At 37.7% G+C, this 27,079-nt stretch overlaps 1 protein-coding gene across 12 annotated transcripts in view; it reads left to right on the top strand.

Moving 5' to 3' along the window:
- Window positions 1–27,079, top strand: part of HERC1 (HECT and RLD domain containing E3 ubiquitin protein ligase family member 1) — a 266,405-nt gene that overhangs the window by 194,513 nt on the left and 44,813 nt on the right. For 8 of the 12 annotated variants that reach the window (XM_030576957.1, XM_030576953.1, XM_030576956.1 and 5 more), the window contains exons 59-78: window positions 191–292; window positions 3,566–3,739; window positions 6,739–7,032; window positions 8,540–8,605; window positions 8,689–8,814; window positions 9,579–9,717; window positions 10,244–10,425; window positions 13,564–13,719; window positions 14,330–14,452; window positions 15,153–15,255; window positions 16,118–16,287; window positions 17,734–17,872; window positions 18,184–18,353; window positions 18,787–18,956; window positions 19,444–19,609; window positions 20,177–20,253; window positions 21,061–21,313; window positions 21,580–21,732; window positions 23,620–23,925; window positions 25,221–25,312. In XM_030576957.1, coding sequence (XP_030432817.1) covers window positions 191–292; window positions 3,566–3,739; window positions 6,739–7,032; window positions 8,540–8,605; window positions 8,689–8,814; window positions 9,579–9,717; window positions 10,244–10,425; window positions 13,564–13,719; window positions 14,330–14,452; window positions 15,153–15,255; window positions 16,118–16,287; window positions 17,734–17,872; window positions 18,184–18,353; window positions 18,787–18,956; window positions 19,444–19,609; window positions 20,177–20,253; window positions 21,061–21,313; window positions 21,580–21,732; window positions 23,620–23,925; window positions 25,221–25,312 — 3,161 coding nt within the window. Of the gene's footprint in view, window positions 1–190; window positions 293–3,565; window positions 3,740–6,738; window positions 7,033–8,539; window positions 8,606–8,688; window positions 8,815–9,578; window positions 9,718–10,243; window positions 10,426–13,563; window positions 13,720–14,329; window positions 14,453–15,152; window positions 15,256–16,117; window positions 16,288–17,733; window positions 17,873–18,183; window positions 18,354–18,786; window positions 18,957–19,443; window positions 19,610–20,176; window positions 20,254–21,060; window positions 21,314–21,579; window positions 21,733–23,619; window positions 23,926–25,220; window positions 25,882–26,453; window positions 27,034–27,079 lie in introns of those variants that run through there. The other 4 variants (XM_030576959.1, XM_030576960.1, XM_030576963.1 and 1 more) reach the window with 2 other exon arrangements.

Here is a 27,079-nt window from a genome sequence, read left to right as displayed (position 1 = left end):
TAATAATATCTTTTGGAAAATGCATATGCCTTTCTGACTATTGTGTAGGAATTTTAGTTCAAGGGGTTTAAAATACTTTAAACAACCATTAATTGAAATGTTTGGAGGGTGTTTACAGTACTACAGGATGATAAATTCACATGTTTAAATAACTAAATATGTGTATTGATTAAAAGATTTCTGATTTTAGGATGGCTCTGTATTACAAAGTGTTGTGATCGGTTCTGGAGCTATTCAAACTGCAGTATGGATCCCTGATGTTGGAGTAGCTGCTTGCTCGAATAGATCAAAGGTATTATTGTATATTAAAGTGCTGTTCTTTTGAATTAAATTTGTCAGTAGTAAGGGAAGGTTCTTATTACAAAAAGAAGCCCATTTACCCAAACCTTTCTTTCTAACAAACTGCTAGCATATTTCTCTCCCTGTTCTGCTTAGTCCATGTTATCCACACACATTTACTGTCAGTTAAAGGAGCTTGAGTAATGAAAATTCTGCTGTACATAGTTTGTCTATTTACATGCAGAATACACTGACTCTCAGCTGCCATCTTATCTTTAAAAAAGAGTTTAAAAACTTAGTTTAGTTTTCAGACTTTGTGTATGAGAGAGAGAAATGGGGAATTCATTTAAAAAATATGCACCCAGGTGACTGCTTTGCTTTGTCATTTTGAAATTTATTGTGTGTGAGAAATGTCACCCCTCTTTATGGGAGAGATGTGAAATGTGTCTGTCTTAGAAGAAATATCTGCTGCAGAAGGTTAAAATAGTCTCTGTGTTCAGATTGAAAATGTAGAATTTAACATTGTACAGTACCTTTCTTCACTGTCCTATTGCAAATAGAACTGTGTGATTTTTTTTCTTTTTGACCTATCATGAAATTTGAAAAATGCATTTTTAAGTTAGCCAAAACTATTTGTGAATTTGACATGAATTTGCCAAATAGTTTTTATCTAAAAGGCACCAGTCACAAAATGAGGAGGTAGTGGTTCCTCCCTTTTGATCTTTTGCCCAGTGGTTAGAACACTCACCTGGGATGTGGACACCTGAAGTAAATTCCCCCCTCTGCCTAATGTGGATTTGAACTAGGGTCTTCCACATTGCAGGAGAGTGCCCTACCCACTGGACTATGAGATGATATGGGTGGGGGGGCTCTCTCTCTCTTGTTGAAGTTGTTCCGCTATTTATAAATAATTAAATAGTAATTGTAACAGGAACATGAACTTGAGTCTTCCACTTCCCAAGTGAGTCCTCTAATCACCAGTCTATAGAGTCATTCTTTCTTGCTCTCTCTGGCCTAATGACTAATTACTTATGCAAAATAGAACAGCTTCAAAGGAGAGTCTGAGAAAGATCCACCCCAGAATATTTTAGAGACCAGGGCTTAGCTCTAGTGAACATCTATCCATCAGTCAAAGATACACCTTCATCATGGGACCTTTACCTAGTCCTTACACAGTTTATGAAGATTTCCTTTGATCATCTGAATAAATGTTCATGGTTTTACCTGTTAATCTAAACAACATTTGTTATAGCCATAACATCTGCCAGAAGACTGAGTAAACAAACTTCAGGCCATGATGGCTGATCCCACTTCTCATTATTTTCTACAAGGACAAAGTGACTTTTCCACCCCAACCTGTAATTCTTATTCTAAGTGGTAACCGATTTCCATCTCATCCAATCAGTTAATCTGCCAGTATTCTTTCCTAGATCCTGCTCATTGAGGCAAAGCAAAGATTCACACACTAGATGCTAAAAGGGCTTTAGCTTTCTGTCTAAATATAACTAAAGAGTTTAGAAAGTTACCAGATATTTTTTCTTATGCACAAAATAGTAAAGAACAGGCATTTACTTCAGAAAGACTATCTAAGTGTATGGCTACATTTGGAATTTCAAAGCGCTGCCCCGGCAGCGCTTTGAAGTGTGAGTGTAGTCGGAGCACCCTTAGTAGCATGCAGCGCTGGGAGCCGCGCTCCCAGCGCTGCTGCCCTGATTACACTGACGCTTTACTATCTTGCAGCGCTCAGGGGGGTGTTTTTTCACACCCCAGTTGCAGCACCTCAGTGGCTTAGACAATGCATTGAAGAGAGCTGCAAATTAGTCTCTGTCCTTGTCCCAGTAGGGATTAGATCCCATTCCACAAGGGCAAAGGCGGCCTCTGTGGCATACTGCTTTAGGCATATTCCCATTGCAGAAATTTGCAGAGCTGCTACTGGAGCTTTATTCTTACATTAACAAAACAATATGTATCTTGGTCAGATGCTCAGTTTGGTACAGTGGTACTTCAGTCACTGTTTAATTAGAAAACCACATCCCACCTTCCTTGGAAGACAGTTCTGTTTATCAAATTATCGAACGTGCTGAGGTGATTTGAAGAAGAAATGAAGGTTACCTGTAAGTGGTACTGCTGAGTAACCTTCATTTTTCATTGGCTTATAATTTTACTAAATTTTAACCATTTGGGCTGAAATTTTATATTCTGGGTGTTTTTATATACTTCTAGTTACACCCTCTCAGTCTGACAGTGAACTGTTGAAACTACTTTCAGTATAGTATTTCATCCAGTTGTGCACCCGCTTCATACTAATTTCACCTAGACCACATTTCCCTAGTTTGCATATGAAAATATCATGTGAGACAGAGTCAAAAACCTTACTAAAATCAATATATACAGCTTTCCCCCAGCCACGAGGCCCGGTAACCCTGTCAAAGAAGGAAATTAGTTTGGTTTGGCATGATTTGTTCTTGATGTATTTTTCCCTAGCCTTGTTTTTGGAAAATGGCTGAACCATTTTGGTTGAAATTTTTTTTAAAAATTGAGCTTGAGGATGACACCTCAAACATCTAAAGTTTAGCAAAGTTATAAGAAACTGAAAATGGTTTTTAATGAGAAATATCAGGCAACCTCAATAATTATAGGTGCTACCAGCCCATTTTATAATGCTGTCTAAGAAGAATCATTTTAAGTGTTATATAAATACAGAGATGATAAAGGTACACCTCTACCCCAATAAACGCGGTCCTCCAGAGCCAAAAAATCTCATCACCTTATAGGTGAGACTGCATTATATCGGGTTTGGTCCAGTATAGCATACCGGCAAGAGCCGATACGCCGTGCCGGACTGGACTGGCTTCCCCAACGGTGATTTAAAGGGCCCGGTGCTCCAACCGCTGCAGGGAGCCCCGGTCCCTTTAAATCACTGCCGGAGCTCTGGCAGCGGGGCTCGGGAGATGATTTAAAGGGCCTGGGGCTCCACACGTATTTGGATATAACGTGGTATAAAGCAGCGGGGCTCAGGTGGTGCTTTAAAGGGTCCGGGGCTCCCCGCTGCTTTACTGCGTTATGTCCGAATTTGTGTTATATCATGTCATGTTCTATCAGGGTAGGGGTGTACATAATTTTTCTTTCCACTCAGCATTGTTACGTACTCACACTGATACTTTTAGGTGTTGAGCAGTGGGACGAAGACAATTAGTGAGAGTAGTCAGATTGATCTGAATAAGCATGTTTCCTGTGTTTAATTTCTGGTATATAAAATGTATCTGGTGATTGTATTGTTGAACAGGATGTGTTGGTGGTGAATTGCACATCAGAGTGGATATCTTCCAATCATGTCCTTGCAACATGTAGGACTGCACTGAAACAGCAGGGAGTTTTCGGATTAAATATGGCCCCTTGCATGAGGGCTTTCTTGGAACGTTTGCCAATAATGCTTCAGGAACAGTATGCCTATGAAAAGGTAAGAATAGTTGAATGCAGAACGTCAAATACTGACATATGTAACATGAGATGTCTGTCTTGAATTACAACTGTCTTAAACTTTTGACAGTCAATCCAAGAAACCTTTGTTGAGGTTCAGTCCCACTTTGGACATCAGATTTACAGTTACTCTTTTGAGTACTCTAGCAGAACTACAGTTTCCTGATGTCAGGCTGTTTCTGATCTTTCTCTTGTTTTGTCACCGACTGCAAGATCCTGGTCTCTTGTGGCCTTATATAGGTGTTTTGGCTATCCTAGAAGTTTCTGCTTTGTTAACTCACTTTGACCTCACCGCTACACACGCACTGATGTATTGCTTTAACTACAGCACTCAGATAAAGCAGCCTCAAACCACTCCCTCCCCACCCCCGGTCCCTTAAAACCAACCAACCAACCAAAAAAAAAACCCAGGAAGTTAGGCTTTTTTCTCTCGTTTGTTTTAATTTCTGTGGTATCCACATGTTTTTTCAAAATGGTTGTTTTGAGGCCTAATTTGAATGATCTTAAACGTGGTGTTAAACTTGTCCCCATTACTTTGCATCCTCCTCCAGAATAAGAAATGATAAGGCTAGGAGACTGTTCTCATGTCTCAGAAAACAATTCGTTGCATATATATATATAATGTTTCCTTTGTGCAAAATCCACGCAGAATCTCATTCTTTTAGCTTCTTTATGACTGTAAGGGGTGGTATACAAATAATCTTCACAAAATCTCTTGCAGGTCCTTGCTATGAATTATAGCCAGTGTTTCCTTTTTAATACAGGAACATACAGATTTCTCTGGAAGTGTTTATTCAGATCCTCAGTTCTGGTGCTGGTATTAATATCTGCATCTCTTCAGTGGAATTAACATATGGTCCTAATGCGAATAATGTGATTTTGCCTACTGAACTACTCCATTAGTACTTTCCATGCCCTTACTCACTCTCTCTCAAATTTATTCAGTTGTATAGCTGAAGTTAATTCACAGAAATCGCTGTGTGCCTTAACGCTACTGAGCAGTCAATAGAATGTCCTAAAGAATTTCAGAAATTACAAAAATTGTGAACTAACCTTCCTGAATTGGGGACTGATATACCAAGAAGGATATAGGATCCTGTGTATACTTCTCAGAAAACCAGTTATGAGGAAAGAAAGTATATCTACTCAAACAAATAGAAGAGAAAGACACTATTCTGCTCCGTCTCTTTAAAAATAAGAAACCAACTGCCTTAACTAAAAACCAAAGATTCTGATCCTATTGCTATTACCAGTCCTGTGTCATGTCCCTCCCATCAGTGTGAATATATATGATGGGGGCAGTGCAGATAGAATTTATTGTTACACACTGAAATCTAGATCTATTCTACCCATGACATCTGTTGTTGACACAAAACAGTGTCTGGATTGTTATTGAATTATGAGACTAATTGGTTACTGGATTCAGGCTATTTTGATTTCCTGAACTTCAACCAGACATTATCCTACAAGACATCCATCACTTACTTTAATCGCCTTTTCTCTGGCTTGATTCTAATATAGTTCTTAACAACGGCTAACTGAGACACTCTATCTTTAGAACATGTGGACTTTGAAAAAAACGTATTTGATTAGATGTCTGAATCATATTTATGAAGTCCTTTTTCTGTCTACTACAGAATCTCTGCGAGAATATTTATAGGAAACTCTGCAAAACTTGTCTGACTTTTTTTTATCACTTAGTCACCTTTTGTAATGACCTTTAATAACAAAACCTATTCGCAGATTTCCATACAAACTAGGATGCTGCTCTTCTTTTAGCAGTAAGCAATTTGGAATAAGGATGTAAAAACAATAACCGTGTAACTAATTAAAATTCTATCAGTTACACAGTTAAACGTTTAACCGGGGAGTTAGTGGTGCAGGGGGGTGCTGAAGCACCCCCACATTTTGATGGGGCCCCACTGCCATATCCACCCCTGGGGCTCTGCTTAGGTAGAGTTTAATAGTTAACAGAAACTGATAAGCATCAAGCTTATCTGTTAACCAGTTAAACTTTTACATCTCTAATTTGAAGTCCAAGGTACATTTTTTCCATTTAGACCTATCCAGTTCTCTTTAGCTGGGTACATTACAGCACTCCATGCAGCGGGCAGCTGAGTCTGCTACATATCCTTTTCCTGAACACATCTTCAAATTTTGTCCACTCGTTTGAGGCCTTTAAGCCTAGGAGCACAGAGATATGTCACAAGTACTTTATTTTGCTGGTAGTCTGATACGTTTCCTCATCTGTTTATGGCTACAGCATGCGTCACCATCAGTAGATTTCTCAATCACTGTTCATCATATGTTGTAATGCCATAGTAACCTCTTTCCTTCAGGTTATTTTTGTTCAGGCATGTAATAATGCTCACTTCCCCACTTCTGCTTTTCATTCTTCAGAACTTCCCAACCAAAGAGAAACAAAATCATGTCTGAAAGCTGCGTTTTGTGTCTTCGTTAACATGCAAAAGAAAATGAAGAAAAAATTATTGTATGCTTTTCAGAGAGTTATTTAAACTGTTTATAAATGACATCAAATTATTGTGAATTTGCTGTTTAGGTTAAAGAATTATTCCAGTATGTATTGTATTCTACTTAAAAAGAAGAAAGGGGGGAAAAGAAAGAAAGAAAAACCAAATTAAAAAAAAAACAAATTTTGTTTTATACTGTAATATATTGAGTGGTACTCCTTGTTTAAAAAATGATAATTTTTGATAATATGCTGAAGTGCATTTGCTAGTGAAATCATGTTAATATGTTTCATTCAGTATTTGAAACAGTAATACTGCAGAGTGAAGTCTGGTACTTTGACAAATGGTCTTGGCTCATTGTGAGGGAAATTAATGAAAATTATTGGAAATTATTGGGTTTTTCTGGGAAATTTTTTTCTACAGAAAGAGCTTTGAAGAATTACTGTTTCTGAAGCAATGAAAGCATGCCTCTAGCTTCATATGTTGACCTTCCATTTTTTCCCTCTAGCCCCATGTGGTGTGTGGAGATCAGCTTGTTCATAGCCCTTATATGCAGTGCCTGGCTTCACTTGCTGTGGGGCTTCACCTCGATCAGCTTTTGTGCAATCCACCAATACCGCCTCATCACCAGAACTGCCTCCTTGATCCCTCAGCTTGGAATCCTACAGAGTGGGCCTGGTTAGAGTGTTTTTCAACTACTATAAAAGCTGCTGAAGCTCTAACCAAAGGAGCACAGTTTCCAGAATCCTTTACTGTTCCAGATCTGGAGCCTGTGCCAGAGGATGAGCTTACACTTCTAATGGTAATATGCACTGCATTCTACCTATTATTAAGTATATGTATAGAATGCTCTGTATTGTGCAGATAACATCTGTAATAATTAGCTGAAAAAATTGAAAAGCGTGTAAAGAGTAAATTGTTATGCTTTACTTAATGGAAATACCAAGAGAGTACAGAGATTTTATTTTAATTGATATAAAATGTGGCAATTGATGCCATATAAATGTTTGTAATAGAAGTAATAGTGTGAAAGTGGCATCTTCCTGTTTAGCAGATCTGCTCCCTCTGTGTATATTCAGAGTCCTATCTACTTGCTTTACTAACTACAGTAAGTTTTTGTTATATTGTCTTAGCCTGCAGAGTTGACACAGGAAGAAGTGAGCTGGACTAATTCTCATTTACAAATCAACAGAATTAACAAAGTTCCATTTGCAGACCCTCTATTGTTGTTACATAAACCAGTGAGAATTTGTCTTGACTATGACATTCCAAGGGAAGCTTGCTTGGCTGACAATTAATTCATTTTTTTTAACATGCAGACAGAGTAAATTCTATATGGAGTCATTGAAAGGCAATGGACCCTATTATGCCATCTTTAAAGTAGTTTTTCAGAGTAGTCCTATACTTCAACTATATTGGCACTACCAAATGCCAATATAATGGGTTGTGATAGGTGAACCTAAAGTGGAAACTTTGTATTTATTGGATTTTATCTGTATAATTCTGTATAGTCTGTATAATTTTGCAAATAAATACTTTCACTTGTATTCTCCTAAAATTAAGGCTTCATGGGGAAAACATAACTATGGCTCTTCCTAGTTGCTTTCCTTGCTATATACCTATTGACCTCACATATACCATAGTCCTTTATTTTTAAATACTCACATAGGTTATCACAGTGATCAGGAAGGATTCCCTTCTGTGTACAAGAGCACTGTGGGGTTTTGCCTTTTTCTGAAGCATTGGTCATATGCCAGTGCAAGATGCATGCTGTTAGACTTGGCAGGTTGTTGGTCCAAATCTGCATGGCAGATTTTATGTTTCTATACATCTCTTGAATCCATTGTCACATCTTCTTCTACTAGCCTATTTTAAGTGGCACACTTTGCTTGTTTTCCACTGCAACAGTTAAAAGCAACCCTTTTTACCATAAGTAGTTTTAGACACTCATGAGTCAGAATTTTTTCTTATGGTAACAATATTAAATGTTAGATTCCAATATTAAGAAAAATAGGTCTACACCAAGCACAAAAATGATGCATTCAAGTTTACATGACTGATATTGACTATGAATTAATTTAAAAAAAGTAATTTGTACATAAATTTTGCTTTAGTCACAGTTAAAACTATTTTACATTTATGTTCAAAAGCAGTTTGTTGTTCAGTAGTAGACCCATGTAACAGTTTTTCAGCTAGGAAAAGGCTTGCCACTTCCAAGTGACTATTTGAAGGGAAATCAAGATTATTAACTGAAAGAATAATGTACAAGTGGTGGGCTGACCGTAATATATCTGTTTTTAATCATTCAGGATAACAGTAAATGGATTAATGGTATGGATGAGCAGATTATGTCCTGGGCAACATCAAGGCCTGAGGTTAGTAAAATTGATTATTTTAAATTTAAAATACTAAAATTATCAATATAATGTCTCAAGTGCTCCTTTATGCTGTTTCATAGGATTGGCATCTTGGTGGCAAATGTGATGTGTATCTATGGGGAGCAGGGCGCCATGGGCAGCTAGCAGAAGCTGGTAGAAATGTCATGATACCGGTAGCAGCACCTTCATTCTCACAGGCTCAACAGGTAACAGTGTTAGGAGAGATTTACATTTTATTCTTCACACATTGCCTTATTTTCAGTTGTTAGTTACAAAATGTCTATCAATATCTCTTTTGGACTTGGTGCTAATTTTCCAAAAAACAAAAGAACCACAGAACGTGTAAGGTACATTCCCCAGTTATAGAATTTTTATTAGGTTTGCTCTAGTTTTTGCCAAATTCACACAAAGAAACTGTTCAAAACTGGCAAAATCATTTCTTAGGGTTAGAGTGAGTACAGTGTAAAAAAATATCTGCACGGTTTTGATATAATCCATATTGCAAGATTGCTTTCTGAAATAATGTGATGCTGGAGTATAGAGTGAAATAATGACAGCCAAATTGCTTCAAGAAATACATTGAGAATCTCACTGAAGAACATGCTACCAGACCAAATAGTTTTGCAGAAAAAGGGAAAGTCTTTATATCTAGATCATGAAGAGAGCTCTTTGTGTGTGGTGCCATTTTTAGATCTCCAGGGGCCAGCTTCACGCAAAACACTGAATGAAGAAATTTTATTGTGATGTGAGTACGTGGTAAAACCCCCTTAGTTTAATACATATTTTTCTGCTAAATTCAGAATAAGTTAAGTAACAGTGAAGTGATTAAACCAAGAAATATGTTGGTAGTTGTCCCAAACCTGTTGTTTTCAGCTTTGTAGTCTCAATTCAGGTTATGCATAAAGACATTTTGGTTCATTGTTTATGATGTAATGGCATTAAAAAAAAACTAATTTCTTTCTTTAACCAGGTTATTTGTGGTCAGAACTGCACTTTTGTCATTCAAGCTAATGGTACAGTTTTGGCTTGTGGAGAAGGGAGTTATGGTCGATTGGGACAAGGAAATTCTGATGACCTTCATGTGTTAACTGTTATTTCAGCACTTCAAGGTAGAATTGTCTTAATTTTTTTGAGTTGTTCTATTAGGAGGCAGAAGTTCGCATTTCAAAAACTAAAAGGACAATTGTCTAAGTCTTTACACAGATTTACTGAATAAAATAATTTACTCTTTTTAATAAAGATCTTATATTCATGTTAATTTGAACAAATAAACCATATGTTGTTAGTCTCTTTTGGTGCATTTATTCAAGCTATGCTTAATGTTTTTAAACTATTATTTATCATTTTAAGTAGGACTGAAAAAGGAAATACATTTATGTAACTGAACACCTAAACAAACTTAATAGACTGTCACAGTAGAATTAGATAATTAGTAATAACATATTTGTTACTGCAGCAGTTCAAGCATAAGTTATATCTTAAAGGAAAAGGAAGACTATATACAGATTTATATATACAGAGCTGATTCCATTCACAAGCTTGTAATTGTTATTATTATGGACTATTTTGTACAATGCAGAATAATTGTATTTATATTTCTAACTTACTCTGATTTTGTTCTTCATTTTGTTAAAGGTTTTGTTGTAACACAGCTAGTGACCTCTTGTGGATCTGATGGACATTCCATGGCTTTGACAGAAAGTGGTGAGGTCTTTAGCTGGGGAGACGGAGATTATGGTAAACTGGGCCATGGGAACAGTGACAGACAGCGCAGACCCAGGCAAATAGAGGCCTTACAAGGAGAAGAAGTGGCACAGGTTCAAGAACAAATTTTTTATTCACCTATTAAATGCAGACATGATAGTTGCTGCTGGGAACATTAGCTAGGGTTCATTAATAAATGCAGGTGAGCAAACAGGTGGCTGACACAGGGACTGTGGGATGTGGAGCCTTTCTCTTCAATGTCACAAAATTGAATTCAGCATAGGTAAGTAATGAATAAAAGTCATCATCAGCTCATGGTTCTCTGGCCATTGTGAAATGAGTCTGTGGTTTCAGTAAAGTTCCCAGCTAAGAGTGTCAACAGCACAAAACTCACCATTGCATTTCACGCTAATTGGCTTTCTTGTTTGAGCTGTTGATAGTCTCAGGAAGACTGAAAATCTGAAAGAGAATGGAAACTGAAATATCTTTTCAATACTTAGGTGTGTGTGTCAAAGTTTAGGTGGACTAGTAGAGTAGTGTTGGTGAAGCTTCCATTGCTACTGTATAAATCCATGTTATGTCCGCACCTGGAATACTGCGTGGAAAAAGTACAGAAAAGTGCTACCAAAATGATTAGGGATACGGAACAGCTTCCATGTAATGAAAAATGTAAAAGACTACTACTCTTCACTTTGGAAAAAAGATAACTGAGGGGGGGGATATGATCATGGTCTATAAAATTATGAGAAAGTACATGGAAAAAGTGAATAGGGCAAGTTATTTACTCCTTCTCACAAGACCCAAGGGTCACCAGATTAAATTAATAGGCAGAAGGTTTAATACAAACAGAAGGAAGCACTGCATCACACAACACAGTCAACCTGTGAAACTCATTGCTCCGACTGTTGTGAAGGCCAAAAGTATAAAGGGGTTAGATAAATTCATGGAGTATAGGTCCATCAATGTCTGTAAGCCAAGACAGTCAGGGATGCAGTCCCATGCCTTGGGTGTCCATGAACCTGTTACCACTAGAATCTGGGCTAAACGACAAGGGATGAATCACTTTATAAATTGCCCTGTTCTGTTCACTCTCTCTGAAGAATCTGGCATTTACCACTCTGGTAAGACAGGATACTGTACTAGGTAGATCGTTGGTCCGATCCAGTATGGCCATTCTTATGTCAAACTAGCCTTTTTCACTAGCTCTAAATTCGCTTAAATAGTGAAAGACAGTACTGGTACTGACGTGTATTGTAACGCTGTATAAAAAAGTGCCTGTCTTTGGCTGTTGGTGTCTTTAACCAAAATTAAAACTATAATTAAATTAAAAGCAGAGCCAGCAGCTAGTCTGCACCCACACACAAACAATAACAAATGTAATAAAATCAATCCCAATAATATTTTTATTGCCATACAAATATCAGCCCCTTTTGATGACCTTCACTCCTGAAAACCCTGGGTAGATAAGCAAGATTGCAGCATGCCCTGGGGGTCAAGAAATTCAGGCTGTTTCAGACCAAGTTGGGGAGTTGGTTCCAAAATTGAGGGCACTTTGTGGAGAATGCACTGAGGCAACTCCCTCTTCTATACTAAGGAGCTGCAGCCCAAGCATTTATACTGATGGCAACTGTGCAATATATCTATATTGGCTTGAATAGTTGACAGTACATAATTTTAATCTCAATTACCATTATATGTGCTATCATTTGGTTCAGTTTCACTTTGAAGATGTCAGTAAATATGACTGACATACTGTGTTGATTGTCGTAAGGCAACCACTGTATCTTCATGCTTAGCTGCATCTATGTTCAAATATTAGAACACTACAAATTTGTTTTTGTCTGCATTCTCCGTGGACAAATAGGACACCATTGATTTTTCCATATACTTGCAATATAAAATAATTTTGTGCATCTATGTGCTAGTGACTGGCTAATGATTACTACTGCAGTTTTACATCACTAAAATAAGGACTGTTTTGCTGAAGATACCATTAGAAAAATACTGTCTTTTTAACATTATGCTTAGTTTTGGAAAAACTATAAATTTCCTGTAGTTAATATTGCACATTTTACGAATTTAAAATAAAAGTTTAAAACATTCTGCATTCAAACATGCTGTAATATGTAGGCAGTTATTATTAATTTTTAAGTCATTGATACTTATATGAGCAGGAATAATATTGTAAACGGAGGGGGAGGCATTTTATCTTTCATAGTGTGGTTCATTAGAAAACTTCTCTATCTTTATATTTTTTGGTGTAACCAGGGAATGAGCTGACTTATCAGACATAGTGTATCTGGTGATCTCATATTCTATGCACTGTATTGTGACATTATTTGAGAAACATGGGATAACGGAGTCTAAATTCTTTACTAAGAGAGAGAATTCTTTTCTTCTCTGTTGATACGGCCCTTCATTTTAAGTTTTTACTTATTTTCACTAAAAAAATTCTTGAGTTTTACAAAAGCAATTATTTGGTTTTTACTAGTTTTCATCCAAATTTTGGGCCACTGAAAATACTGATTATATTAAGAAAATCCGGTACATTACACCAGGTAAATCTGTGCTTTTTATCTGTCCCATCATCCAACAATATTTACCCAGAAAACTCTGAAGTTAATTTTTTCCTCCGATTTTCACCCTTTAAAAAAAAATATATAATTAACACTGATAAATTCCTGGGAAATTTTAAAATAAAAACTGAAAAAAAGGTCTTTGCTATAAATAATTCTTTTGAGACGAAGATGGGAAACCACAAACAGATGAAAAAGAAGACAAGAGGTGGGGAATTTGCACAGTGTATAATTGACCTGGTAATGTAATACTGGAAAGCAAGGCAAATCGTTTAGCATGCTTTTTTAAAGAATTCAGTATTCACAGAAATATGAATAAGAATCCCAGCTAGATGTGCTGGTACAAATTGAAACAAGTGAACTCAAACTCCTTCCTTTACTGTGTAAACTGATTATTGAGAGGGTTGGGGGGGAGAACTCTTTTGTCTGTCTTTGGTTGTGATTTGGTTCCCCATGTCATCCTGTATTCAGACTTTTTAATTGTTTTATAACATTGTTATTGAAATACAAGAAGAGTCTAAAACAGTTAATTTATTCAGCTAGTCTAGTTTTTAATTATCCTCTTAAACTGTAAGGAATGACTAGGTCTGCATTCAGAAAGTTCTGTTCTCCTCTTTCTTGAATTGTATGGTGCTAATATTCCATTTTAAAATTAATATTAATTCTGGCTTCTAGATGTCATGTGGCTTTAAACACTCAGCAGTGGTGACCGCAGATGGCAAACTGTTCACATTTGGAAATGGTGACTATGGTCGACTGGGTCTAGGAAACACTTCCAACAAGAAACTTCCTGAAAGAGTGACAGCACTGGAGGGTTATCAGATTGGACAGGCATGGTTTATCTACTTACATGCAATTATGTAACAAAATGTATTTTGTTAGTAACTGTTCTGAGGATCAGTTGCTATATGATTTTTAGTAGTGTCAGTTTAAGAATTCTCTTTATAATTTTTGTTAATGGTTTTTACTGCCTCTGCATTTTTAATACACTCAGAAATCTCAAATATCTAACCATAATAATCTCTCATTATTTTTTAATTGAATAATCTGATCCTTTTGCTGCAATGATGTGTCTCCATTTTACAACATTTATAAACATTGAATTGTGAAAAAGAGTGATAAAATTAGCCTTTGTTGTTTTAACCCTAACCACTACTGAATTAATGTTTAAAGAGCTTCAATGAGGATATATAATTTGAAAGCTGTTCTACAGTTTAGGTAAGGGAAGAACTGTCTAAAGAATGTTATTTAAGAGTGTTAGTGTATAAACGCTGCTGTATTCCATCAGTATAAAATTTTAAACAAAAGTATTTAACATTTTTTTCTAAATATTTAGAAAAGGTTTTCAGTTTTTTTTATTTTGTTTTTCAGAATATGGCTTTTTATTTTTTGTATCAGTATGTTGATGAAAAACTAATTAAAACTGTATTGCACTTACCAGGTGGCCTGTGGACTAAACCATACTATAGTTATGTCCACAGATGGCTCAATGGTGTGGGCTTTTGGAGATGGAGATTATGGAAAACTTGGTCTGGGAAATTCCACAGCAAAATCCTCACCACAGGTTAGAATTCATACTGAAATGATCCTTTGAATAATTGTTTAGTGTCTGTAAATGTGTGTTTGCAAATTTTCAACTTCTTATTTTAATTTTTTATATGATGTAAATTTTCAAAAAGATATAAGTAATTTTCAGTGGGACATAGCTGCTTTTGAAAATTTTACTAAGGCAATATATTGACTAGTATAGTTACATAAATCACTAGCTGGTATTTTTACAAAACTGGTATCTGAGGGTTGGGTTTTCAAAGAAGCCTGTGGGAATTAAGCCCCCAGTTTATGTTGAAAATTCCTACCTGAGTGCTTAGCGTGCAAACAATTATCAATTGTTCTGTTAAACTGAGACTAATAATTGCCACAATGGTCTCTATAAACCCTAGTAATCACCCTTCTACAACTCTAGAAATAGTAGAAACCTGAAGGCTAGCTTGAAGGAAAGAGGTTTTTACCTCAGTATAGAGATGCAGTCAGACTCATTTAATGTGGAATAATATGTTAATATAATTAAATTTTACAAGAAATTAGTGTCTTTTTTAATACATTCAAGTTTAATATAAGAACCACACTAAAGCTATAACATATAAATGGTCTTTCTGAAATTATAAACCACTTTTGGAGGGAAGGGGGAAATGGAGGAGTTTTTTGTCTACTTTCCATATGTATACTCATAGAACAGTATTTAGCTCTTTCTTTCTTATTCTCAGAAAGTAGATATTCTTTGTGGAATTGGAATAAAGAAAGTTGCCTGTGGAACGCAGTTTTCTGTTGCATTAACAAAAGACGGTCATGTATATACTTTTGGACAAGGTAAGTTGCCCATATAGAGGGATATCTATATTGTAGGCTTTTGTACATTTTAAAGATATATCGAAGCCAATAATGTTTTAGATAATTGACCCCAGCATATGATACTCGTCCAACCATACAGTACATAAGCGATCATTTATAGGCTTGGCAATTATTACTGTATAATTCCAACCACTGTAGCATAACCACTAATATAATAATTAAAAGTAAAAAGGAACAATATTAGATATAAAATATATGAAATCACAATACAGTGTTACTCTACGGATTGTGCTTGAGCCTCATGCAAATGTGACCTTCTGAAGCAAATTACTTTTTGATGCATTCTTAAAGTCCAAATTAATAGTTGTGTCTTTATTTTTCAAGGAAGACAAACTTAATATAAACACTAACCTCATTTACCTGTAACCTTATAGATTTTTTTCCTGAATCTCGATTAAATTTGATATGAACAGAGGTAATAGATGGTACCCATGTTCAATTACTGTCATTAACCATGGACTTACAGAGGTTGTGTAGAAATCTATAGAACTGAGACTCCAAGTGAAATTAGTTGAATGTTTTTTTCATTTACCTCTTTGTGGACATCAACCCTAATCACAAAATCACTGTACAGTCTAGCACCAAAAGGTGTGATTGGTGAATCAGGCTTAAAACACAAATAGCAGGAACTTCAGATCAGTACTGAGGGATACTGAGACAGCTTTTCAGGGAAATAAGCGCCCACTAGATCTGTCTCAAGCCAATGCCATTAATGTCCACTTACATGAATACTGTCTCTCTCTCTCCCCATAATAAAATTAACCCTTAGAAAGGATTGTGGTGTATATGTACTACATGAGAATTTTTTGTGCAATTTTAGATCGACTGATTGGCTTGCCTGAGGGCCGAGCTCGAAATCACAACAGACCACAGCAAGTTCCAGTGCTGTCAGGAATCTTCATTGAAGATATAGCTGTAGGAGCAGAGCATACACTAGCTTTATCATCATCTGGTGATGTGTATGCCTGGGGTAGTAACTCAGAAGGGCAGGTGTGTACAATATCATGTTTATTTCAGGTGTTCATGAGAATAAGTATAGCTTCCTAGATGCACTTAGAATCTTTTTATGAAGAGTAAGTAAAGAAAAATATGATGCAGTATTAGCACTTTTCCACTCTCCCTCAAATTAAAAATGTTATAATAGAGATTATTGAAAACATGGTGAAAATGTCACAAATTTTTTGAAACTTTTTTACTAATTTCTCAAAATTTCATCTAATTTTTTTAAACAAAAAACTTTTACAGCGCATTTGAAACTTGAAAACAAACTGTACAAATTTAATCAATTTTTTTTCCATTTGGAAAAATCTAAATTCCAACAAAAAATGTCAAATTTGAACATTTTGACCAGCTGTAGTTATTATCAGCAAGTCTTCATGGTCTGTTGCAATAGTTATTGACCTGTTTTGGTCCATGACCCAAAAAATGTCCCATGACCCAATGGTACCTGTCAAACCATTGCAGATTCCTGGATTGTTGGATTTGGATTGTGGGATGGTATTTTGACCATTTTGTGGGTTGCAGATTTAAGCAGAAGGCTCAAAGTGTGTGAAACTAGTGTTCCGAGGGTAGTGGAGGGTTTGGTACATCAGCATTTTTGGGGTGAGCAGGCTATTTTGAATTAATCCCTAAAGGAAAAGCCTTGGACTTTCTCTGTAGTGAAAGTATTGTATTTTTATGGCAGGGTAAACATTTGTTTGGTTTAAAAAAATAGATAGTCTGGATTCTAAAAGACTGTTAGTTTTATATGTCCTCCACTGCAATGTCAATGATTTATAACTTTTATATAATTATTTATATCTTTCGGTTTTAGAATATGAAATTCAAATGGGATTTAGCAGGAAAAACTAATTCATGTAATAAATGTTTTTCTTTTACAGAGGATACATTTTAAAAGCCTATTGTGGGAGTTTATATATTAGAACAAAAAAAAAACCCAACTTTAAATGGCAAACACAGAAATAATAACACACTAATAATAATCATTATTAAACAGTAATTATGAGCCATTGAGTCACAAAATATATATATATATTTTTATTCTGCAAAACACTAGATACAAAGTTGGTTCAAATCACAAACCATTAGTCGGTCTAAAAGTTATCAGATTGTAGGTCACAATTATGTGGAATAGCTTATGCATTTTGTATTTAAATGTCATTTTATTCATTAAATGTGATTTAGCTGATGTAGGCAGCTATTTTCTTTAATCATAGGTGTAATATATTAGAGGAATATGCTAATAAATGCTATATCATGTTCTCTAGTAAAAGTTTTCTCCCCCAGCGTATGCTGAGAGTGACATCTTACCAGTTTTCATCTCCTATTCCTTTTGAACTTCTGCTTAGAGAATTTTGCAAATAATAAAGCTAATTTTTGGTCCTGTTAATAGAACTTCATGATGCATCCTTTTTTAAATCTGTTGTAAATTGCTAGCTTGGACTGGGCCATACCAACCATGTCAGAGAACCAACCTTAATAACTGTCCTACAAGGAAAGAATATTCGACAGATCTCAGCAGGACGTTGTCACAGTGCTGCCTGGACTGCCCCACCCGTCCCACCGAGAGCTCCAGGTGAAGAATAGATGATTGCTTGTACTATAATTTTATTCAGCTTTTGTGAGCTTTTAGTGCATGTCATTGTACGCAGTATAATACAGCAAGAACCTATTAAAATTTGTATGCAGTGTTGTTATAGCTGTGTCAGTCCCAGGATATTATTAGAGAGATAAGATTGGTGAGGTGATATCTTTTATTGTCTATTAAAATTTGTTTCACTATAGGCCCAAAGTTACTTCCACTGTAGCCCACAGAAATTTTGCCATTAGCTTAAAGAGGAGCAAGATCAGGCACTTTATGAAATAATTTCTTGTTTTCTATGGTAGGTGTGTCAGTGCCTTTACAGCTTGGTTTACCTGATGCCATTCCACCACAGTATGGGGCACTGAAGGAAGTGAGCATTCATACAGTGAGAGCGAGACTCAGACTGCTGTACCATTTTTCAGACCTCATGTACTCTTCGTGGAGATTACTTAATCTCAGCCCCAATAACCAGGTAAAACATTATTTTGAAATGAGTTAACAAATTTATGTTTGTGCCTTGTCACCAAAGTGTACTCCCACAAAATCCAGTTCTGGTAATAGTGCTCTCTTGTCTTTGTGTCTGTAGAATAAAAACTTCATTAAATCAATCTCTCCCCAAAATAGTTTAATTAAATTCTGATTTATGTGACTCTTGACATTTCAGTATCTTAATGTCATAAAGCCATTAGCATACCATCTATAATTGTTGAGAAACATTTTGTAAGATTCTGGTAAGACTAAAATCCCTTTTTATGTAGTTCTTTTTCTATATTTTCATCAATTTCGGAACTATTATGAGGAAAGTTCAGGAAATATTTAATTATGGAGATTCTTATTCCAGAAATATTGGAATTAATATGAATAAACTAAAGCATTTTATGTTTATGCATGCTGCTGTATTACAGAACAGCACATCTCATTACAATGCTGGAACATGGGGAATAGTCCAAGGACAACTAAGACCATTATTGGCACCAAGAGTCTACACACTTCCCATGGTACGCTCCATTGGAAAAACCATGGTTCAGGGGAAAAACTACGGGCCTCAAATTACTGTAAAAAGAATATCAACCAGGTCAGTATTGGCTCCTTTGTGTTTGTGAAAGATTTGATGTCAAGCCCTAAGTCAACCCACCCAGTGGGTTAATACATGGTATGGGGGTGTAATTTCTAAAGCATGCTAATATATTGTGCATTCAGGGCCAGCTGTAGGCACCAGCATCCCAAGCATGTGCTCGGGGTGGCACTCTGGATTTTTTTTTTTTTTTGCTTGGAGTGGCAAAAAACCTGAAGCCGACCGTGTGTGCATTAATTCGTCTATGTAGACCCTGCTATAATGTACCAAACGCGCTCTCTCATGCGCTTTCCATTAAAGTGCACTTTGGGGCCTCTAGTGCCCACCACGAAGGCTCTATTTGGACCAGTTAACACACAACATTTTAGCATGCTTTAGAAATCACCCCTGTAATGCACGTTACACTACTGTGTAGACAAGCCTTTAGAGTATACAAAAGTGATCTTTCTGTGAATTACATTGGCTGTCACTTTCTTTTTCATTGAAGAGGTCGGAAATGTAAGCCTATTTTTGTACAAATAGCAAGACAAGTGGTAAAGCTGAATGCTTCAGATCTTCGCCTACCTTCCCGTGCCTGGAAGGTGAAATTGGTTGGAGAAGGGGCTGATGACGCTGGGGGGGTGTTTGATGACACTATTACAGAAATGTGCCAGGTATGACAAATATTTTAAATATCTCAAAGCACGCAATTTTTTTTCAATTCCTATGATCGCTTCCTGTTGTGCAGCACTTTGGCCCAAATCTTCTCATCTGATTCCCAGCCTGTGTACTAGTGTGTGCACTGGGTGCCTGCATGAAGGAAAGAAATCTTTCTCCTTGGCCGTGCCTTCGAGTGGCCGCAGTTCTCAGGCTACACTAGGGCCACTGTGCATCTTCCACAACGTGGGAGGAGGACAGCAGGTCTTACATACCATGTTAACTCTTGATGATGGTGCCATTAAATGCTGTTACTATAGTATGTACATGGCTATTCTGTGCTAGCCTCAGAAATGCAGCAAAATCAATTTAAATAAAATACCATCAAAAATCAGATACAGATTTCTGGTTCTTAGATTATTCTGTTACTTTCTTCCAGTTTTATCATGGTAAAAATATATACCGTGTGCTAATTTCCTAAAAAAAAAAAAATTCAAAATGCTTCTTCCAGCAAAATTATCATTAAGATAATACAATGTGCTGAACTATAATGTTTAAGAAGTACTTTTCTTTTTATTTTTAAGGAACTTGAAACTGGTGTGGTAGACCTGCTTATTCCTTCTCCAAATGCTACTGCTGAAGTAGGCTACAATAGGGATAGGTAAGTTGGATGGCATTTCATCTTATTTCATCTTATTAGCTGACAAAATGGAAGAAAAAATTTCCTGTAACAGCTGTTTTGACAAATGTTAAGGCTTCTTGATAGCTTCATCCTGAGCAATCTTCTTTCTCACCCTTGTAGTGTAGGGGTTATTTCAAGGTGAGGGAGGGGCAAGGCCAGAGCATGATGCACTGCAGATAATGGTTCCCAAGGAGCAGCTCTAGCAGCTAGGTTTGCTGGAGAATAAATTAAAGCAACGCTGAAGGTGCTCTAGCTCAGTGGCCTTCAACCAGGGGTCCAGGTTTCGGGGTCCTCGAAGCAGGGCCAGCATTAGTCACATGGGACTGAAGGCTGGGGCCCTGATCCCTACCACTCTGGGGCTGAAGCCAAAGCCTGAGCAACTTAGCTTTTCAGGGGCTCCTGTGGCATGGGGCTGCAGGCAGTTGCCCTTCTTGCTACCCCCTAACACCAGCCTGGGCTTTTATATGCAGAAACCAGTTGTTGTGGCACAGGTGGGCCACGGAGTTCTTATATTATGCAGGGGGGCCTCAGAAAGAAAAAGATTGAGCATCCCTGATCTAGCTTGTGGCTGGAGCCAGTTGGCTCTGGTAACTTCTGGATTTGGGAAGAGAGGGCAGAAAGATAACATCAATCTACCTATTCTCCCCTTCTCCAGATTTGCTGAATACTGCTATGGTAAACTTGGGGATCTTGCCCTGCATATAGCTGTCTTTTAACTTGTAGCCATATAAAGAAGTGAGAGGTTGCTTTTATTGAAGCCGTTACATTGTTTCTGTTTTCTTTTAGGTTTCTTTTTAATTCTTCAGCCTGTTTAGATGAACATCTGATGCAGTTTAAGTTCTTAGGCATTCTGATGGGCGTGGCGATTCGTACCAAGAAGCCTTTAGATCTTCATTTGGCCCCAATGGTTTGGAAGCAACTTTGTTGTATCCCACTTACTTTGGAAGATTTAGAGGAGGTGGACTTGCTGTATGTGCAGACCCTCAACAGCATTCTTCACATTGAAGACAGTGGGATTACTGAAGAGAATTTCCATGAGGTAAAATATGGAAATGTGCTTCCTCCCTCTCCCCCACAAATATTCTGAATCCAGTTGTTTTAGTAGATTGACCTTAATTACAATGCAGTAATCTAAAAAAAATTGAGGTAGCATTTATACTTTAAGGTAACAGACACCTCATAACTGCCTCAGATGGATATAATCTGATATTCATAGTTATTACTAAGTGATTTATGGTAATTTGTAATTCAATACTTTACCCAAATATCTTATCCTGCACAATACTTTTTCTTTTCTGTTAATAGATGATTCCTCTAGATTCCTTTGTCGGACAAAGTGCTGATGGTAAAATGGTTCCCATAATTCCTGGTGGGAACAGTATCCCACTTACCTTTTCAAACAGGAAAGAATATGTGGAGAGGGCAATTGAGTACAGACTTCATGAAATTGACCGTCAGGTGAGAATCTCACTGAACTCTACCTATTTTGTTAACTGGATGGTGACGATTAGAATATGCCAAAAATAACAAAGATTTTGGTTTACACGTTTATTGGATTTTTCCTCTCTGTTTTTTCAAATAATTTGTGAATCGTGTTTTAAATTAAATCTGATTCACAGCTCAGTTGTTACCCATCTGTCTAGAATGTTAAGAAAGAAGAGTACTGAAAAACTGAGGACTTGCTTTATATTCATCAGAATTGCCCCACTGAGATCATTAAACTGACTGGGAAACAAAACGGGATTCACACAGAAAGCTAAGCACCTTTAACCCTGCATTTACAGCAGCACATAATCTGGTACATGTCATTGGGAAGCAATTATATTTGTTTCAGAGTAGCAGCCATGTTAGTCTGTAGCCGCAAAAATAACGGTACTTGTGGCACCTTAGAGACTAACAAATTTATTTGAGCATAAGCTTTCGTGGATATATTTTTACTTAATATTTACCTTTTTTTTTTACTTAATATTTACCTTTACCTTACAGTTACTTTTGAATAGTAACTATAACCACTTTAATAAGTGGATTGAAAAAGTGTGTAGTAATCTATGTAAATACCTTTGTATCATCTGCTGAAATGCTATTTTGTCACTTATACAATAGCATTATACAAATCAAATGAGAGCCTTGTATCTTAATACATTAACATTACACTAGGGAACTAATTTTCCTCTTTCTCCAAAGGTAGATGGACACAAGGTCACATGGCTGTTCCACTTTAGGGCAGTAGCCCTCTCAGTACTGACCCCAAGACCTTAAGTCTTTCAGATCAGAGATAGACCCATTTTATAACATGGTTTCATCCCAGTCCTAGCAGTATTCTGGCAGCAAAGTTTTTGATTTAGCAGACGCTTATTTGTGTTGATAACTCTTCCACTTTTTTTAGATGGTTTTATTGAGGTTTTTTCTTAGCATGAAAGTACTATAAAATCATTTTGGTGAAAGATAATTCTCTGCAACCAGTCAACAATTTTTGAGGGGGAATGTTATCCTTTGATGGGAGCCATGTGCATTACTATGCGTTTTTTTGTATTTAGGTGATGACTTAAACTGTACCCTTAGCCCAGGGATCGGCAACCTTTCAGAAGTGGTGTGCCAAGTCTTCATTTATTCACTGTAATTTAAGGTTTCGCGTGCCAGTAATACATTTTACATTTACAAGCGCCAGTGGACAGAACCCCAGACTGGCAGCAAGCTGAGCTGTTCAGCCCGCTGCTGGTCTGGGGTTCTGTCCGCCGACCCCTGCCAGCTGGGGTCCCGGCTGCTGGCCCCGCTTAGCCCGCAGCCGACCTGGGGTTTCATCCATCCAGGTCAGCCAGGCTGAGCAGGGCCGGCTGCCGGGACCCCGGCTGGCAAGGGGCTTATGGCCGGAACCCCAGACCAGCAGTGGGCTGAGCGGGGCTGGCAGCCAGGACCCTAGCTGGCAGGGGGCCGGTGGACAGAACCCCAGACCAGCAGCGGGTGAGCGGGGCTGGCAGCCGGGACCCCAGCTGGCAGGGGGCCGGTGGACAGAACCCCAGACCAGCAGCGGGTGAGCGGGGCTGGCAGCCGGGACCCCAGCTGGCAGGGGGCCGGTGGACAGAACCCCAGACAGGCAGTAGGCTGAGTGAGGCCGGCAGCCAGTACCCCAGGCCAGCCGCAGAGCCCCCCAGACTGGCAGCAGCGTGCTACTGAAAATCAGCTCATGTGCCGCCTTTGGCACGTGTGCCATAGGTTGCTGATCCCTGTCTTAGCTTGTTCATCCACATGTGTATTCATTCTCAAAGTCTTATCTTTGCATACAGGTTGTGTGCTAAGGGTCCAAAATAAGTGACTCTTTTAATAACTATTCTTTTTGGGTTAAAGGTGGCTGCTGTGAGAGAAGGAATGTCTTGGATTGTTCCAGTTCCCTTGTTGTCACTTCTGACGGCTAAGCAATTGGAACAGATGGTTTGTGGAATGCCAGAAATCTCAGTTGAGGTCCTGAAGAAAGTTGTGCGGTACCGAGAGGTTGATGAACAGCATCAGTTAGTTCAGTGGTTCTGGCACACCCTTGAAGAGTTTTCAAATGAGGAAAGAGTCCTTTTCATGAGGTTTGTGTCAGGAAGATCTCGATTGCCAGCAAACACTGCTGATATCTCTCAGCGATTCCAAATAATGAAGGTTGATAGGGTAAGATGCTATTTTCTTAATATGTTGTTCATTTCTGTCCACTTTAATCAATCCTTTGGCAAAAAGCGCTAAATTTCACTAACATTAAGCCCAGAGGCACTGTGCATTATGGAATGAACTTCTGACTGCTAGAGCCATAGGATTTAATTATATAATAGTGCCTAACATTGCATAAATTATAGTGTAATTCACTCAGCATTTTGAACATATAACGTGTAAATGTAATTATTAGGTGGCGTTCAGGCTGGTATCTAAACAACAGTGTGAATTATTGCACCATATTTAATCTACAGTAATTTCCTACTACAATACATTTTCTGATTTAGTATTTTGAAGATTTAAAAAAAACCAAAAACTAATGAAGTCTTGTTCCGTCTCTATGACAGAGGTCTCAATATACTACATTATAGAATGACTTGGGAAAATGGAAAATAGAAATGGAGCTGCTGAAACTATTGGCATGTCAGTTGCCACCAAATATCACCCTCTTACCCATGTGGAAACCCACTAGATTCAGACACTACCCCAGGAAATACAGTTGCAGCTCACTGGCTTCTAATGCATTGGTTGAAAACTGACTGCCGCTATTTCGGAAGATTTAGAACAAATTTAACTGTGTTTAAAGCTACCTTATGGATATAGCTTCATGAAAATTAAGCATTCACATTACAGTTGGAACATTTCTCCTCCGTATTATCATAATATGAAAAGAAGCTTAAAAGGGATATTCATGATATTTTGAAAGCTAGATAGCAAGTAGAAACTGATAATATTTTGCTGCTCCTAATAATTAAGCTCTGCACTTTAAGAAGTTATTTTCTAAACAGAAATTAATTGTACATTTTAAAAGTATTTTTTTTACTTTTTTAATTTTGGATAATTGTAATATGTCTACCTGCATGCTTCCTGTAGTTTCAATTGGATACAAACTTTTTACTGCTTGGTCTAAATTATTATTTAATATATTGCAGTAGACAAACACCTGGAAGTTCCACTCTTAAAATAGATGCATGTCATTGGTGGTTGAAAACATTTATTGGGTGGACGGTAGTGATGGTGTTTTAATTATTTTGGGCTGAAAATTTTTATAAAAATGTAAGATGGTACTAGTCTTGTCTTTTTGTTGAGAGGAATTCTTTACTCTTGTTGGCTTGATTAATGAGACCTTATTGTGGATGAGAGAGGGGTGCTGTTTTTAAAGTTATTTTTTGGGCAGGGAAAAATAGTGAATTTGCTACACCTTTTAATGTCCTTTGCAGTTTTATCCATGTCCTACTTTTTGTCTGTTTCCACAGCCTTATGACAGCTTGCCTACCTCACAGACTTGTTTCTTTCAACTGAGGCTTCCACCATACTCCAGTCAGCTAATCATGGCAGAGCGTTTGCGGTATGCAATCAATAATTGCAGGTCTATAGATATGGACAATTACATGCTCTCGCGCAATGTGGACAATGCGGAGGGCTCGGACACAGATTATTAACTTTCTGTGAACAAAATCATCTTCCTTTTATTACAAATAGTGCCCTAAGTCCAATTCAATGTTGACACAATTTTATAGTAACCATAGATGTTTTAGGAGCATAAACAGACATTAATAAGCAATGGCCACATTTTAGTTACTCTAAATGTAACAACAAATTAGATGTTTTTATTTTTTGGTGATTGTTTAAAAAAAAAAAGGGCAAAAACCCCCAAAAAGTGCAGTCAGTAAGTTGTTTTTTTTTCCATATTTTGGTCACTTTTGATGATTTTGCATGGATCCATTTTGGTGCATTTTTGGTTGGGAATGGTACATTTGTAAGCCCTCCCAGTGAACATGAAGAGTTGTACATTGTGTATAATTGTTCATTAGCAAGGACAGTTTTACATGAATAGTCCTATATTTATTTTGTTTTAATTTGAATTGCCTGTGCAGGGTTCCTTATGCAGAGAAAATAAAGCAAATACAAGAATGAGTAGGGGGGATTTTGTGTGTGTTTTCAACTATTGACAGGGTTTATTCAACATTTATAAATTTAGACTTTTAAACTTCTCAGCAAATCTGTTAAGATGTTTGAAACAGTGTCAGATAGCTTATTTGCAGATGAATAGCCATTGTATATGTGGTTGCTGTGCATTGCATGTTGAACAGTATACCAGCATTTTAATAACATTGCAACATTGACTTACATCTTGTCTAATACACACTTTTGTCAACAAAAGTCAGCTTTTGTCGACAAAAGAGTGGAGGTGCACACACTGAAGTGCTCCTCACGCCGATACAACTCCCCTGCTATAGTGATATAATTAAACCACCCCACAAGTGGCATAGAGCTTTTTGCGACGTAGTTAGAGTGACGCAGCGTCAGTGTAGATACCTCACTTGGTTATGTTGTCCTAATTGGCTTCCAGGAGGTGTCCCATAATGCTTATCATGACTGCTCTGGTCAGCAGTTTGAACTCTGCTGCCCTGCAGGGACACAAGTGTGCGCCCCTCTCCCCTTTTAAAGCCCAGGAATTTTTGAAATTCCTCTTCCTGTTTGCTCAGCATGCACAATTCACACAGCCTGTTCCCAGCTGATCACGCCAGCTTTACGCAGCAGACACGCTCCTGCGTGGAGCACACCGAAGCTGTTGGATCTGCTAAATATATGGGGAGAGGAGGCTGTGCAGTTGGACCTTCGCACTAGCCATAGGAATTTCGATACCTACTAGCTGATTGCTAGTGGCATGCAGGAGAAGAGGCATGGAAGGGACATGCAGTAGCGTCGTGCTAAAATCAAGAAGCTGAGGCAGGCATATCAGAAGGCAAAGGAGGCCAACCATTGCTTTGGTGTGGCGCTGAAAACATGCTGCTTCTATAAAGAGCTACATGCCATCCTCGGCTGTAACCCCACCTCCACCACCAAGAGCCCCATCGATACTTCTGGGGAAGTGGAGGCAGCGGCCACCAGACTCAACCCCAGTGAGGAAGTGCTGGAGAGGAGATGGAGCTGGATGATGATGTGGAGCACATGGCAGGGTTGTCTGGTGGTGCGGCGAGTCAGGACCTCATTACCACTCCTGAGGGGTCTAGCCAGTCCAGCACTCCAGCTCTGGCACACACGATGCAGGAGAGGGGAGCTCCGGTAAGTGCTCGTTTTGTTTTGATACTACACGGTAAGAGGAGACTGA

Source organism: Gopherus evgoodei, chromosome 10 (genome assembly GCF_007399415.2).
Source record: "Gopherus evgoodei ecotype Sinaloan lineage chromosome 10, rGopEvg1_v1.p, whole genome shotgun sequence".
Lineage (NCBI taxonomy): Eukaryota > Metazoa > Chordata > Testudines > Testudinidae > Gopherus > Gopherus evgoodei.
The sequence above is the reverse complement of the archived record's forward strand: the minus strand, read 5'-3'. Positions and strand labels throughout refer to the sequence as shown.